The sequence below is a fragment of the Pipistrellus kuhlii genome, unplaced genomic scaffold, assembly GCF_014108245.1.
Source record: "Pipistrellus kuhlii isolate mPipKuh1 unplaced genomic scaffold, mPipKuh1.p scaffold_m20_p_7, whole genome shotgun sequence".
NCBI lineage: Eukaryota > Metazoa > Chordata > Mammalia > Chiroptera > Vespertilionidae > Pipistrellus > Pipistrellus kuhlii.
The window spans coordinates 11,560,409-11,577,554 of NW_023425573.1; the positions used below are offsets into that span (position 1 = coordinate 11,560,409).

The window sequence follows — 17,146 nt, forward strand, 5'->3', positions numbered from 1 at the left end:
GTGATGATTTGATATATGTATATTATGTTAAATGATTATCACAGTCAGTTCATTAACACACTTATTATCACACATAATTACCATTGTGTGTGTGTGTGTGTGTGTGTGTGTGTGGTGAGAACACTTAAGGTCAAGTCTCTTAAAAATTCTCAAACACACAACACAGTGTTATTAACTATTGTCATCATAATTTAAAGATCATATAACAAAGTCTGGCACATAGCAATAAATATTAACAATGGTTTTTAATATTAATATTTTATTAATAAAATACAAAGCGTTATTATTACTCTGTCCTTATTTATGATGTATTGATGTCATAGTTTAACTTCCAAAGGGCAATCTTATGTCCTTCATTTCAAAGGTTGTTTGTTCACTTACTCACTCAACAAATATTGATTGAGTGTTTACTCACTGGGTGAATGGTGTCCAGTCTGGAGGCACATGGCCTCTACTGTCAGGTAGACCAAAGTCTGATGAACAGACCGAAAAGCAAACGGGCAACTGCCCTATCATGTGACCAACGCTGTGACAGGGGCATGCATGCAAGGGGCTACAGGAGCACCATGGCAGGGTATCTGACTCAGGCAGACAGCTCAGGGACAATGACCCTCAGCCAACATCAAAGTGCTTAGTGCTCATTACATGAGTAGCAGGGCCAGGCCGGTGAACGAGCGTAAGCACCGTGTCCAAGATCAGATAACAAACACCAGTACAGGCTTTGAGGTAAAAAATAGCCCTGAACCTACAAATGGCAATTCCTCCACAGCCCCTACTGTTCTGTTTCATTGGGAAAAATACACCTACTACCATGTTCCTTTCTACTCACGTTACAGAAGGTCTTGCATGCATCAACGATGGGCCTGTATCCAGTGCAACGGCACAGGTTACCTAGAGGAGAAAAACCCCGCTCTGTCAATCAGGGAACCTAGAGAGAGGCACAGACAGCCAATCATGATGGCCATAAGGCCTCCATCCTAGAAGGAAGTCCTATTTGACATTTCAGTGCATCTACTCTACAAAGTCAGATTTCTTTATCAGCAACTTGGGATATTTGGTTGATATATAAAGTTACTACAAAGAGCAAAGGAGATCACCTGTAATAGCATTTAATACTGCACGTGGCACATGGCAGATGTCCACCATTAGTGTTCATCATCATCATCATCATCATTCAAAAACGAAAGCACACACACACACATAACCTACCACCAAGGGCATCAGTTAACTGGTCCAGGGTGGGATCCGGATGGTTCCTCAGCAGCGCGTACATGGACATCACCATCCCAGGGGTGCAGAAGCCACACTGTGTGCCGTGGCACCTGGCGATCCTCTCCTGGAGGCACAGGAGGCACAGACATGCAGAATCTGGGGCCCCACCACAGGCCTACTGAGTCACACCTGCCTGTTGGCAAGAGCCCCAAGTGAACTGTGTGCACATTGAGTTTGGAGAAGAGGCCCCAGAAGATCCTTCTCAGCCTGGGGGTCACCCTTTCTTGGGCTGAGTGGCCAGGAATACCGGTCCCCACCAGCTTAAAAAATATATATATATATATACACATATATATATATTTTTTTAAAATATATATATATCAATAATATATATATTATTGATTTTTTTACAGAGAGAAAGGGAGAGGGATAGAGCTAGAAACATTGATGAGAGAGAAACATCAACCAGCTGCCTTCTGCACACCCCCTACCGGGGATGTGCCCACAACCAAAATATATGCCCTTGACTGGAATCAAACCTGGGACCTTTCAGTCCACAGACCAACGCTCTATCCACTGAGCCAAACCAGTTTCAGCCCTCACCAGCTTTTGAGCTTCATTCAAGGTTCTCAGCTTTCAGAATCAACAAGGGAGTTTAAAAATGTCCAAAAGCAGCACCCAAGATCAATTAACTGAGAATCCCTCGGGGTGTGACACAGACATAAAGATTCCCAGGTTGCCCGCCCAGCTGGTGTAGCTCAATAGTTGAGTATCAACTGACAAACCAGGAGATCATAGTTTGATTCCCACTCAGGGCACATGCCCAGGTTGTGGGCTCCGTCCCCAGTAGGGGTCGTGCAAGAGGTAGTCGATCAATGATTCTCTCTAATCATTAATGTTTCTATCTCTCTCTTCCTCTCCTTTTCTCTCTGAAATCAATAAGAATATATTTAATAATAATAATAATAATATTGAATAGTAGTAGTAAAGATTCCCAGGTGGTTTCAATTTATAGTCCTGAATGGGAATCACTGAGATAAAGTGATCCCAAGGTTATTCCTTGGAAGTCTTTCAGGGAAATGAACTGAATTATATTCAAGTTGAGGGTGAAAAACAAACAACAACAAACAAACTTCCAACCTGCCCACTACTGCCCTAATGCTGTGGCACACAGGAGTTTGTTTACAAAGTACTATTATTGGTCCTGAGAGCGATCAAGAAGAAAGCATTGCCTTTATTTTCCTTCCAACCCTTTCCTGCCCCAGCATGTTCTCCTTGGAATCTAACTTCAAAGTTGCAAGCTCCTTTTGGAAGCTGTCTTCCGGCTGTATTGCAGCCAGGAGAGGAACAGCGATGGCTAAATGAAAGTGTTGTCATGCCTGTGAATAGGGAAGTCTCCCCAGGGTATCCGGGCAGAATTCACTCCCTCTAGGTATTGGGGTTTCATAGACCATAAACAGAACAGAACCCACGAATCCTTCACGTCCAGAGAATTTGAAGTTTGGCCATTTTATTTGTCACCTCAAGAGTTCCCCTCTTCAGCCCTCTCCCCATAAGTGACGCTTATCAACTTAGAGGAAAACATGTAGTAACAGCATTTTCAGGGCAAATGCATAAATAACCAAAAGACTTAGGGGTCAGAGGTGCCCTTTTACTTGAGGCAAAGTTCTAAGAAGGTGCTGCCTTAGGAGAAAAAACCCTCAAAATTCATCGACCATTCCTAAAACCTGTCTTCTGAACAAGTCCTAAATTTAACAAATCCTTTTGGTAGCTGAGATTTCCATTCCACTTTAAAATCATGTTGTTTTCCATTTTATAAAAAACACAATAAAATTATATTCCTCAATGCACAGAGCTCTTGTGTCTTTGTAAGGTTGGAAGATGCAAAGCGGACAGTGGATAGGTGCCATTTAATTAGAGCATAGAAAACAGACTGATGAGTCTCGGAGGGAAGTGGGGGGAGAGTGGGTGGGTGGAAAACAATTAACCAAAGAACTTGTATGCATAACCCATGGACACAGACAATAGGGTGGTGAAGGTGGGGAGGGGGCAGCGGGATGTGGGCTAGAAGGTCTCAATGGGGGGAAAGGGGGAGATATCTGTAATATTTTCAACAATAAAGATAATTTAAACATTAAAAAAATCTATCTGTCTATCTATCTATCTATCTATCTATCTCTTAAAAACAAAATCCAGTGAGGTCAGTGTTGGCTTGTTTGTTTGTTTTTAACCAAGTCCTCTAGTCTTCAGAAAGCATCTTTCCAGGAAGTCAGTCACAAAACATCCATGTGGTCAGTTCCCCTCCTGGTCCCCAGCTTGATTTCATCTGTCAGCTGACCAAGCAGGAGGACCCAGGCTGGTCAACAGCATTAATCTCAGGGGCTCATCATGACATTAATGGTTTCAAAGCCCAGAAACCCTCTGAAGAGGCCCATCCTCACCTGAACGGGGTGAATCCTGGTCCTGGTGCTGCCTATGCCTTCCACTGTGGTGACGGCAGCGCCGTACACAGAACAGATGGGCATCAGACAGGCGTTGGCTGGGTAATGTCTTCAGAACGCAGAAGAAAAGCACAGATTAATCGTAGCCAATGGGAAATGGGACTGGACATTCACTGAGCTTCTCCAATGGGCAAAGTTTGGAAGACTGTTTCAGGCTTTGTTTGCATATACGTTTTATCCTTAGCTCACGTTCATTTTACAAAAGTAGAATCTGCTTAGGGACACAGCTCGAGTGCCAGAGACAGGATTCAACTAGACCTCCAAATTCTGACTCCAGAATAGGTCCCACTAACTTTTGTTGTTTTTCTTATGGATAAGGGGCTGACATTCTCCTCTGTAGTCACCTGTGATTAATCAGCTATAGTCCATCTTCTGGGCAGGTGCTGAGCCACGGGTGGGTTGGGGAATAGAGTGAATTTGAAATTGTGCTTCAGAAGAAATAGGGTGTGGGATACAGAACTCCTCAGTCCCATAAAACCTACTGCTTGAACATGTCTGACTCAAAAATGACAACTAAAATGTTCTCATTTACCAAACAGAACTACAAATGGCCAATAAACACATGGAATATATGTTCAAAATAACCAGGAGAAATTCAAATTAAGCAATGAGAAACACCATTTTTTTAAAAATCAAGGAAAATGACAAAGATTTTAAAAGAGTGTAACATGCACCATTAGCAAAAATTCGGAAAAAAGAAACTCATGTACTGTTGGATAACAATGTAAATTAATAGAGCTCTTCCTGAGACATTTCACTGGGTGGCATAAAAACCTTTCAGATACATGCACATTCTTTTATTCTGAAATTCCATGTCACAAATATATGTCTATATCATTGACGCATTGCGTATAACAATGAAGAATTGAAAACAATCTAAGTGATTAGTATTTGAGGATTGATTTTGGTGTACTCAAGCAATGGAATATACACAACCATTAAAATTATATTTATTACTTTCAAAAGATACTCATGAGAAGTTAAACAAAATATACAGTTCCCTGAACAGTATATGCAGTATGCTTCTGCATGTGCACTCATGAAAGATCAGAAGGATATTATTCATTTATAAATAAATATAAATATTCATTGAGTGCCTATCATGTGTCAGGCAGTATCCAAATACTAGGATTCATTAGATAAAACCCCTTCCCTTGTAGAATGTATAGTTTAGTGGAGGGAAGGTAGACAATACCTATGTATACAGACAAGATGGCTTGGCTGTGGAACACAGACAGATTTCTGAAGTCTGACCATGCTCAGATCCTCTGCCCTCATCTGAGATCTATGGAATGATGTAAAACGGTGTAATATGTGCATAATTGGAGATGGGGGAATGGGGGAGGGAGAATAAATAAACATTTGAAGAGATAACTTGAGAAGTTTCCACAGCTGATAGAAGACATCAACCCATAAATCCAAGAAACTTGGCAAACATGAAAGGGAAGATGTTAAATGTCATGGGAAGCCATTGGTGATTTTGAAGTATGAGTGTTGCAATATGATTTATACTTGAAACAGATCTCTCTGAGTGATGTATAAAAAAGATACTGTAGCCAAAGCTGGTTTGGCTCAGTGGTAGAGTGTGGGTCTGCGGACTGAAAGGTCCCAGGTTCAATTCCGGTCAAGGGCATGTACATTGGTTGCTGGCACATCCACGGTAGGGGGTGTGCAAGAGGCAGCTGGTCGATGTTTCTCTCTCATTGATGTTTCTAGCTCTCTATCTCACTCCCTTTCTCTCTGTAAAAAAATCAATAAAATATATATTTTTTAAAAAAGATACTGTATTGGGGACAAGGGTGGGAGCAAGGGGACCATTGGTAGGCTGCAGTAGTGATATAAGAGTGTGATGATGGCATTATTCTCCCCTGCCATTTGAGCCCTTCCTTTCCTCTCAGACATCAAAGGGTGTCAGACAGCCTTTTAACTTTCAGTGGAGGATTCTTTGTTATCCTCACTGATGGCACGTTTTTAATAATGCATTAATATTTCTGGGATATGTCACAGTGTCTCCAGTATCTAACATATTGTAGTTGTTGCTCAATGCATATTTACTAATTAAAGGAATAAAACAAAGTTCAGAACTACAAAAAAATCAACCATATCTGCACTTGGCTGCCAGGTACCTTATCTTCTTGGTAACGGGGTTATATCGTGATATCATCACTGTGCAGGCACCACAGCCTCCCCCTCCACAGCCATACTTAGTTCCTGTGAGTCGAACTGGGAAAAGCACAGTTAAGGATAATGTATTTTTCATAATTCTCTGTCCAGAATAGCACTTGTATTAGGAGACAACACTATCAAAGACTTAAATATATAGTTAAGTTAGTACATAATTACAAAATGATGGATGTGTGGATGCTATTATTTAAAATGATAAATTTAAATTTAATTTTCATTTGTGTGTTATATCTAGTCTCCTCCCTTTCAAAACAACCGGGCCTCAGGTTGCTGAAAATTGGGCCAAACTAAGAAAAGGAAGAATCTATACACCAAGGGCTTAAATATTTGAAAGTATGAGTACATTGTACATTTGTTCTCCACCTTACCTGTGTCTTTGATGACATACAAAGTAAAATGTCAACGTGTAAGTAATTCTTGGAATATTTCTATCACATCCATGTTGGCCATATTTCTTTGCTTCTTGGTAGCAGATACTGGTTGTTCCCCAATATCTTTCTTCCCCGGTTATAAAATACTCAATTCTTAGCTACACACATGGTTTCCCAGGATTAAAAAAATATATATGTATATATATTTTGCAAGCCTTCTCTGCAGCTAGATGGAGTTATCAATAATATTGGCCAGTGGGATGTAAGCATAAGTGTGTATGACTTCTGGGAGGGAAACATCCTCAAAAAGAGAAGGGTACCTGTTTCCTCATCCCTTGCTTCTTCCCATTTTCTGGAATTCAGATATGATGGCTGGACCACAACCTTCATCTCTGACCAGGAGGAGAAAACTGCATGCTGAGGTGGGCGAGGGGGAGCAGCAAGATATAAGGAGCTTGGTTCCCTGACTACGTCATGACACTGCTTTACTAGCCCTGACCTACCTACATGTGGGACCCCTCTATGGGAGTGTGGTAGCCATGAGAATGTGCCTCACGCCCCTACTTCAACAGGGAGGGTTCGGACCAAGAGACCCGGCTGCTGCACTCTGAAATCTATCCCTCCAGTAGTCACTGGCTCCCTCCCTATTTCCTTTCACTCTGGCATTTCATTCAATAAGACTCTTGCACATTTAATCCCATTTTTTCAGTCTCTGCTTCCTAGAGGACCTGAACTAATACAATGAGAAAGGAATAAACCTCTATTTTTCTATCTTGTTTATTGCTATTGGGGATTTTCTGTCATTCTTAATTCTCACAAATGAACTGAATATGAACTATTACACATTAACGTCATGCATAACCAGTAAGTCAGTGTTCATTGTTTTTACATCCAAAGATATTAAATGACTTCCAGAAGATAGTTACTGATGCTTTTTGAGTTGCGTACACTTTGGGGAAATAAAGAAATATACCAACTTCCATTGTCACACGATTTTGTATATAATTTAATGAGGTCTACAGAACTCTGGGAGCCCACTGGAGTTCATGCCTGCCAGGCTGAGAATCCATTCCTTGGATAATTAATTTAGAAAGTTTTTCTAAGGTACCATTCTCAGGCATAATTTCTCCATTGTTCTTTTACTTTAGTTTCAGGAGATTTCTGTGCTCTTTTTCTGATGGGCATGATGATTAGTCCTCAAAGACAGAATGTCAATATTGTGACTCTTGATTCCAAAGGATGCTTAATTAAGCCTTTCAACATCCATTGTTTTCATTCCCACCACTAGCTTCTCCATCTATACAATATATTAAGTGCCAAGACAGAAATTGGAAAGAAGCTGGTTCTTCTGACCGTCTCAACCGTGCACTGCCTACAAAACTACAATGTAAGACTTTCTCTAAGAACATAAAAACACAATAGTAGAGAATATATGACTCAGTCTGACTTTAAAAAAATATTTGAGCCCAGCCAGCATGGCTCAGTGGTTAAACATGCCCAGGTTGCAGGCTCAGTCCCCAGAAGGGGGCATGCAGGAGGTGGCCAATCAATGCTTCTCATTGATGTTTCTGTCTCCCTCTGTCTTCTTCTCTGAAGTCAATAAAAATATTTTTTATAAAAGGTATTTGAAATATCACCTAATGAGGCTTTCAGAACCCTCCCGCCCCCTCCTACCCCACCTCTAAACACACTCAAGCACAAAGCAAAGGAAAGGATACGCTTCTTTCTCAGAAATGGTAACAGCATTGTTTCAGGATCAACATTTTTTTCTATCACCTGCACCGGAAGGAAAATAAGAGTTAGGCACACATATTTGAGAGACCTTGTGTCATTTTATAGCAGGCATATGATAATTTGACGGAAATAACTCTCTTAAGTGTACTAGTAAAGGCCGAATCTTGGGCCTCATCACCACTTTGCTACTGTCCTTGGTCCTGAATCATCCTGTACACTGTTCTCCAAGGCAGTGGTTGGTTCTACCCTGTTACCCCGAAAATAAGACAGTGTCTTATATTAAATTTTGCTCCCAAAGATGCGCTAGGTCTTATTTTCAGGGGATGTCTTATTTTTCCATGAAGAAGAATACGGTACACATTTATTGTTAAATGAAAATAAAGGAAATTTATTACCTGTATACGGTACGGTAGTACGGTAGTTGTCAACACAAACCAGACAAACTGTGAATCCTACAGTATCAAGAATTTACTCATTTATTCAATGACAATCATGTCATCATATTCTGGAACATCATCATAACAATCCAATTCCTGAATTTCCTGGTGAATTTCTTGTGACTCCATTTCTTTCAGAATCAGTGGACCAAATCTCTCATGTTTAGCCTAGGTGGGCCTTATTTTCAGGGGGATGCCTTATATTTCACTCAGAAGGAAACCTGTAAGTAGGTTTTATTTTCAGAGGATATCTTATTTTCGGGGAAACACGGTATTAGCAGGAACACTAGTGACTCCTGACCAGCTTTTGCTAGAAAGTCTAAAAAAGGATAATATATTATTATAAAAAATGGAGAGGGAGGGCTAGATGGAGAGATAGACGAGAGAGGGAGGGAGGGAGAGAGAGAGAGAGGGAGAGAGAGAGAGAGAGAGAGAGAGAGAGAGAGAGAGAGAGAGAGAGATACGCTGGGCTGGAATAGAATAGCTTCTGAGAAATTGCTATAGTTTTTTTTAAGACTCATTTGCTTATCATGTTCAAAGAACAAGTTTCCAAAAGAAGATCACAACCAACAATTGCCCCAAAATACAACAAAAACAAAGGAGGTAAAATGTGTGTGCCAAGTAATACAAGGGGAAGCAAGGACACCCTGGGAAGCAGGTCTGAGTAGCTATTGAGTGAATTTACATTCAAGAGAACCTGGATATGCCTGGCTGGCATGGCTCAGTGGTTGAGCATCAGCCTATAATCCAGGAGGTCACAGTTCGATTTCCAGTCAGGGCACATGCCTGGGTTTCAGGCTTGATCCCCAGTGTGGCATATGCAGGAGGCAGCTGATCAATGATTCTTTCTCATCACTGATGTTTCTATCTCTCTCTTCCTCTCCCTTCCTCTCTTAAGTCAATAAAAGCATATTTAAAACAAAACAAAACAAAAAAAAAAAAAACACCAAACCTGGAATACAAGAAGAGATAGGATGGCAAATCCACAGAATCCCAATTTTATTTTTAATATTTTAATTTTTTTTTAGCATCAGAATTACCCAGAGGTCTTTTCCCCCCATTTTTTAAATTAAGGTATTATATGTGTACATATCTTACCATAGCCCTCCTCCCCTCCCATACATGCCCTCACCCCCCACTGTTTTGCTTCCATTGGTTATGTTTATATGCATGCATACAAGTCCTTCGGTTGACCTCTTATCTCCCCCACCTCTCCCTAACCCTCCCGCTGTAATTGGACGGTCTGTTTGATGCTTTACTGTCTCTGTGTCTATTTTTTGTTCATCAGTTTATAATGAAGAGGCCCAGTTTTAATGGAGAGACAGGCTGTGGGGAACCCAGAGAGCAAAGAATGGTATTTGAGGCTGGAGGCACATTGTGGTTTTTGGAAGGAGTTAATGGAAGCAGCAGGCCTTGTTTGTTCCGGATGTTTCAAGAGATTAGAGTTTGGCTCCGAGACTGCTGGCTTTCAACAGGTTTCTTTTCCTTGAGTTGGTACATGGCATGTTTGGAGGAGGGAGTGGGAGGAAGGATGCAGCGAACACCCTGTCCTGGTGAGTCTTGGAGTGAAACAGGAAGGTCAGGACCAAGATACTGGCTAGGGGAGGGAATGAGGCTCAGTTGTCCTCGCTGACGGGGTCAGGGTCATTGCATATTCCCATCTCAGGACAGCCTTGGGTGTTGCAAGAACAGAGTGTATCGTATCCCTCATTTTTTTCCACCAGCCCTCTGGGAGATTTCAAGTTCACGTTGCACAAACACGAGAAACCACGTTCCTCTGGGCCGGGCTGAGGGCCCTTGCCAGGTCCAAGACAGAGGCAGAAAGAAGAAAGAGAAGGGAGATCAGGGGGAGAGAGGAAGGAGGTGAAAGAGTGAAATACGAAAGGGAGAGGGGCACCTGTGAGAGGACCAGGTGGACAGGTAGAAGAGGGAGAACGAGGTATGTATTGAGGGACACTGCGGAGAACAATAACCCACAGCAGCATGAGGGCAGGGGTTCGAGAGGACAGCCAGGGAGGACACTTGTGCCTGAGCATCAGGTTGCTCTAAAGTTCATTTTACTTTGTGGTTCTTCCTGCCATAGCCCCCTCCAGCCTCTCCGATTTTCTTTGAATTATCACAGCCATCCCAGCAGCCCCAAAATGTCCTCTCTCAGCCTTGTCAACCGAAACCCCAGGACAGCTCTGTCCAAATTCTTATCTTCACATCAAGCCCAAGTACATTTTGTTGAGCAAATCATGCTCGACTCCCTTTCAGCGACCTTGGTATCGATACTTCTGGGCAGGTTCTAGCTCTATGCGTGAAACAAACGATTTTCCTGTCCAGGTCTTAGAAATCATTATGGAATGCTTACTCTGTGCCAAGTACCTTGCTAACCACTCTCCGTGGAATTTAATCTTCATTCCAATTCCAAGGAAGACTGTATTGCTATTAGGTTCGTTTTGGAGAGAGGAAAATGGAGGCTCAGAGATATTTAACAGCTTTTTGAGGCTCCCGAGCCACTGAGTGGCAGAGCAGAGAGGGCAGAATTCAAACCCATGGCCAGCTGGTTTCAAAGCCCACACCTGTGATGGCTACCCCTCACTGCCACACAGAGGGCCGTGCTTTGGTTCCAGAGTTGTGTTAGAGACTGGCATCCGGGGTGTGATCCACTCGGGGGCTCTTGCCCCTTGAACTCCATGTTAACTGGGATGCCTGTTCTGGGGGCCCCTGGTAGAGCAAGGCGGTCTCCAGACATCTCTCTGCAACCAAGTCTCTGACCAGTGGTCCATGGTCTCAGCCCCTGCTCAGCCACACCTTTTGGAATCCTGGAAGGATTTCTCAAAAACCACAGGCCACAGGCCAATTACACCACTGAGTCTGCTCATTGGCTTCTAAGCTTCCTTTCAAGGGCAAGTTTGTTTTTGTTTTTAAATATATTTTTTATTGATGTCAGAGAGGAAGGGAGCGAGAGAGAGAGAGAGAGAGAGAGAGAGATAGAAACACCAATGATGAGAGAGAATCATTAGCTGCCTCCTGCACGCCTCTTACTGGGGATCAAGCCAGCAATCCAGGCGTGTGCCCTTGACCAGAATCAAACCCGGGGGGGCGGGGGGACCCTTCCATCTGAAGGCCGATGCTCTATTCACTGAGCCAAACCAGCCAGGGCGAACCCTTATTTGTTGAATATACCATTCAGTTATGCCAAAGAAGAAAGTGACATAACACTTGCTCCCATAGTCATGTGTTACTCTGCAGATGGGGAACAACAAGCTCCTCTCACCCAGTGGGAAGCAGACAGCAGGGCCAGAGACTCTATGTGAGCTACAACCTGTGCCATCTGCATGTGGGGAGCAGTTCCCTTTAAGGAGAGTAACACAGAACCCCGGAGGCGCAGGGCCCTGGTGCCAGACCTCCCTCTGCTTCCTGGGGAGTCCCATGTGGGAATGCAAGTAGCACGGCTTGGTGGTCAGCTCTTCAGGAAGCCCCTTACCTTCCTGCCTCAGTTTCCCCCTTGCAAAATGAGGCCAATACACTGGGATAACAGTAAGAGTGACGGGCTATGGCTTGTGTGCTGGAGTTCAGGGGAAAATGTCTTAAAGGGTGCCCTGGGGCCTCGACACTGCCTGGAACGGGCCCGGGGTTCTGCACATTCAAACCCATGGCCAGCTAGTTTCAAACGCCACAGATGCCAGATGAGCTGATGTATATTTACAATCACATTGAAGTCTTTATCGTTGTTACTTTGTTGAGTACTTTAAAAAAAAAAAATCATGAATTGCTGAATTTTGTCAAGTGACTCTTGGCCCTGATGGAGATTGTATTAGTTGGGGTCCATCCAAGGGAAGAAACCACAATCGTTTTATAAATTGTTAACCAAATACTAAAGAACTAAGAACTGAAGAGGCAGAGGGACCAGTAGGATATGGAGGAACAAGAGAAGCGGATGGGATGGAAACGGAAAGGCTCAGAGGCAGAGTTCCAGGACTAGGGAAGGTGTGCCCCTGGCTGGCCAATGCCACCGGGGACAGATGCCACACCAGCTGTGAACCCCCTGAAGACCAGCCCCTAGCAGGGTCTCAGCTCTGCCAGGAATCGTTTGTGACTTAGAATTTCCTTATCTGAGGAATGACGGGAGGGGCTGAACTAGTTCAACTCCCTGGCCCCGTCCCAACTCTAAATTGCTCCCTGCTCATGCACCTTCTCTCCCTCTCCCCCCAACTCCCCAGCTAGGCTCAGCCCTGAGAGGTGTTTCCCATCCATTGAAAGACATTTTTCCAGGGGGTTGAGGGAGGGAAGAGCTGGGGGTGCTGGCCTTGATGAGTAAGAATAGCGACTTCTCTCCTTGTTTATGGGGGGAAGTGGGGTGGTCAGAACCTGTGCTTTCCCTGCCCCTGGGGCAAACCCGCCGGCAGACCGCAGGCTGGGCCATGCCAGGGCTCCTGCGGGCAGGATGCGTGCCCTGAGCCGGGGTGCCCGCAGAGCCCTCCCTGCGGGTCCCAGGGTCCGCGCTCACCTTGCGGCCGTTCACGTAGAAGAGCAGCTCGCCTGCCCCGTCCATGGCGCAGGCTCGGGTCTGGGGCTCCAAAGGGGGAGGGGGGGGTCGCTGGCCCCTGGGACCCTGAGACGCCGACCCGGAGAGTGAGCCGGGACAGCTGCAGCGGGAAGTCCGGCCAAGACGGATGCACAAAGTCCTGACTCAGATCCAGAAGTTGTGTGAGCGCCTTCCAGACAAACGTCCAGGCCAAACTGATGGGCGGAGCTGGTCCCTCCTCGCCCCTCCTGCTTCTTCCTGCAGGACAGTCCCAGCGGCCCCGGGGAGCAGCAGGTTTTCTCTGGCTTCCCCTCCCACCTGCCAGGCAGCCTGTACCCTCCTGTTAATCAACAATCACATTGTTCCAGCCCTTACTGAAGGACAACCAATGGTTTTGCAACTTGATCTCCGTTTTCTAAATCAGTATCCAAGTTTATTTTCAAAATCAAGGGCGACCTTAATATGAAGACAAACTTTTTTTTAAAAAAGTGTTATCACTATTCATGGTTTATCTAGTTACTAAATAACCACAAAGTTCATCTAGTAAATATCAAGAGGTGCCAAACATCTTGGAAAACGTTTTTTAAAAAACGTGCCAAGTGCTGAAAAGCATAAAAATAAAAATCACCGATAGGCCTGCCTACAACTTAAGAGTTTACCGGTTAACTTTGTGGGTCTATCTCTACGTTTTTGAAATCTGTGCTATAGCACCTCTTAAAAATTCAAATCAAGCAAAACTGGGTATTTTCCAGGCTAGTGTTACGAACTGCACTCTGGAAGCTGGAGGAGGGGGAAACTTCCAACCTCCGTGGCTCCCTGTTCCTGCCGCATTGCTGGAGGAATAACTGCCTCAGCAGCAGCTTTCTCACATTCTCCCCAGACCTGCTATCCCCCTTCAGGGAGACAGCACCGGCCACGGGCACACCTTCCCAAGTCCTGGAACTCTGCCTCCAAGCCTTTCCGTTTCTCTTGTTCCTCAATATTATACTGGACCCTTCTGCCTCTTCAGTTCTTGTCAGTTCTCTAGTATTTGGTTAACCATTTATAAAACGAGTGTGGTTTCTTCCCTTGGATGGACCCCAAATATAATAGTAGAAGCTCCATCAGAGCCAAAAGTCATTTGACAAAATTCAACAATTATTCATGATTTTTTAAAAAGTACTCAATAAAGTAACAATGATAAATACATCAATGTGATTGTAAATATACATCAGCTCAAAATCTGGCATTTTATTCATTGGGGTAAAGCCAGAGGCATTCCTCTGAAAATCAGGAACAACAGACATGAAAACCACTATTTCTACTATTTAATATTTACTCAAGAAAACAGCTACCCAGTCAGACAAGATTATGCAAAGAGCAGACAGCATAAAAATTAAGGGGAAAGAAGAGGAAAAGCTAACTTGGGTTTCAGGAGACATGTCTGGAGAATACTACAGACTATACATAATAATTAATATACAGAAATAAACAGTTTTCATATGTGAAACCAATAATCAATTAGAAGAGAGAATCAAAGATAAGGTCCCATATATATTAGCAAGAAAAAAGGTAAAATACCTAGGCATAAATCTACCTTCAAATGTATAAAACCTCTATGAGGGAAACTTTGAAATTCCCCTAAAGTCTTATAATCTAAAGAGATGGTAGTGGAGCACAGAAAGACAGTCCAGAGAGAAAACTGAGAAATAAATTTAAGTGCACATGGGAATACAACATTTAAAAAGGTGGCATTTCAAATCAGTAGTGGAGAACATGGACTTTTTAATTAATGGGAAGTCAACTGGAAAAAGATAAAAACTGCATTTATACTGCAGACCATACCATTATACTTCATGCCATACAACAAAATACATGTGAATCGGGAATGTAAATGTAGAAACAAAATGAAACCCATAGGGAAACGTGTTTATATTCCGGGAACAAGAAAATTGTTCCTTACTGTGACCAAATTCCACCAACAACAAAATAAAGGTTGATAAATCTGACTACATAAGATGGAAAATAATTTGCATAGGAAAAGAAAAGAAGACAAACTCACAGAAAGAGAAAAATAAAAATGAGGACTAGGATGATATTGCACATTAAAACCCTAAAGAATCCATAAAAAAAATACTAGACTTAATGAATTTGACAATGTTGCAGGATACAAAATTTACACCCAGAAATCTGTGGCCTTTTTAGAAACCAATAATGAACTCACAGAAACTAAAAGAATAATCCCATTTACCACTGCAACAAAAAAATTAAGATACCTAGAGAATATACTTAACTAAGGAGGTAAATGACATGTACTCAGAAAACTACAGGATGTTGAAAAAAGAGACAGAGGAAGACATAAACAAATGGAATATACCATGTTCATGGATTGGTAGAATCAACATCATTAAAATGTCCATTCTCCTCAAAGCAATTTATAGATTCAATGCAATTCCCATTAAAATACCAATGGTATATTTCATAGACTTAGAACAAACTCTCCAAAAATTCATATGGGATAAAAAAAGACCTTGCATAGGCAACAATCCTGAGAAAGAAGAACAAAGTAGGAGGGATCTCAATACCAAATATCAAGCTATACTACAAAGCCACTGTTCTCAAAACTGCCTGCTACTGGCACAAGAACAGAAATACAGACCAATGGAACAGAACAGAGAACCCAGAAATCGACCCGAGCCATTATGCTCAATTAATATTTGACAAAGGAGGAAAGAACATACAATGGAGTCAAGACAGTCTCTTCAATAAATAGTGTTGGGAAAACTGGACAGAGACATAAAAAAAGAAAAAAGAAACAAAAAAGAAACTAGACCAACAACTTATACCATACACAAAAATAAACTCAAAATGGATAAAGGACTTAAACATAAGACGGGAAACCATAAAAATCTTAGAAGACTCCATAGGCAGCACAGTATCAGAGATACATATGTCATAGCAATAAATTTACTGATACAGCTTATAGGACAACGGAAACTAAGGAGAAAATAAACAAATAGGACTACATCAAAATAAAAAGCTTCTGCACAGCAAAAGAAACCATCAACAAAACAAGAGAGCCCACAGCTGTATGGGAGAACATATTTGCCAATGTTATATCTGATAAGGGTTTAATCTCCAAAATTTATAGGTGATTCATATATCTTAACACATTGCAGATGTTTCACAAAAATTCTTGCTTCATATTACACAGTGTTTTACAAAGTATCATACTTTAAAAAGATATTAACTTGTAAGAACATGCAATAAATAACTTCAAAATGCAATGGGTATTTAATTTTAAAGCATGCCTTTACATTTATGTAAAATGTTTTTTTGTACTCGTTCAATAGAAACTTATTTGATCACTGGGTAAAGCTAGCAATAAAAGTACTGGTCCACAATATCTTAACAAAAGGAAGATAAACAATCCAATAATAAAAAAAATGGGTAAAGGACCTAATAGAAACTTTTTGAAAGATGACATACATAAGGCCAAGAGACATAGAAAAAATGCTCCAACTCACTAATCATCCGAGAGGCACAAATCCAAGAAGACAATGAAGTACCATCTCACACCTGTCAGAATGGCTATCATAAACAAAGGACAAGTGCTGGCAAAGATGTAGAGAAAAAGGAACCCTCATGCCCTGCTGGTGGGAATGCGGACTGTGCAGCCAACTGTGAAAACAATACGGAGTTTCCTCAAAAACCTTAAAAATGAAGCTCCCATTTGACCTGGTGACCCCACTTCTAGGAATATATCCCAAGAAATGAGAAAGGATATATGCACCCCTATGTTCATAGCAGCACACTTCACCATAGCTAAGATTTGGAAACAGCCTAAGTGCCCATCAGCAGATGAGTAGATTAGAAAATGGTGGCACATCTACACAATGGAATACTACGCTGCTGTCACAAAGAAAGAACTCTTACCATTTGCAACAGCATAGATGGATATGGAGAGCATATGCTAAGTGAAATAAGAGTCAGAAAAAGATAAATATCACATGATCTCACTCATTTGTAGAATATAATCAATAACATAAACTGATAAACAAAAATAGAACTAGAGACATAGAAGCATCATATAGACTGTCCAACCTATGAGGGAAGGCAGGGGGTGAGAGATCAACCAAAGGACTTGTATGCATGCATATGAGCATAACCCATGGACAGACAGTGGTGGTGGTGTTGGGGAGGGGAAGGCCGTAT

The 17,146-nt window shown here is 42.3% G+C and overlaps 1 protein-coding gene across 2 annotated transcripts in view; it reads right to left on the bottom strand.

The window, feature by feature from the left end:
• Window positions 1–13,167, bottom strand: part of LOC118709266 (aldehyde oxidase) — a 65,598-nt gene extending 52,431 nt beyond the window's left edge. Inside the window, exons 1-6 of one of the 2 annotated variants that reach the window (XM_036421205.2) lie at window positions 12,935–13,167; window positions 7,987–8,044; window positions 5,840–5,936; window positions 3,654–3,762; window positions 1,210–1,336; window positions 830–891 (exon numbers count right to left, since the gene is read on the bottom strand). In XM_036421205.2, coding sequence (XP_036277098.1) covers window positions 830–891; window positions 1,210–1,336; window positions 3,654–3,762; window positions 5,840–5,936; window positions 7,987–8,044; window positions 12,935–12,979 — 498 coding nt within the window. In that variant the 5' untranslated portion in view covers window positions 12,980–13,167. The remainder of the gene's footprint in view (window positions 1–829; window positions 892–1,209; window positions 1,337–3,653; window positions 3,763–5,839; window positions 5,937–7,986; window positions 8,045–12,934) is intronic. The other variant, XM_036421206.2, reaches the window with a different exon arrangement.
• Window positions 13,168–17,146: the final 3,979 nt, after the last annotated feature.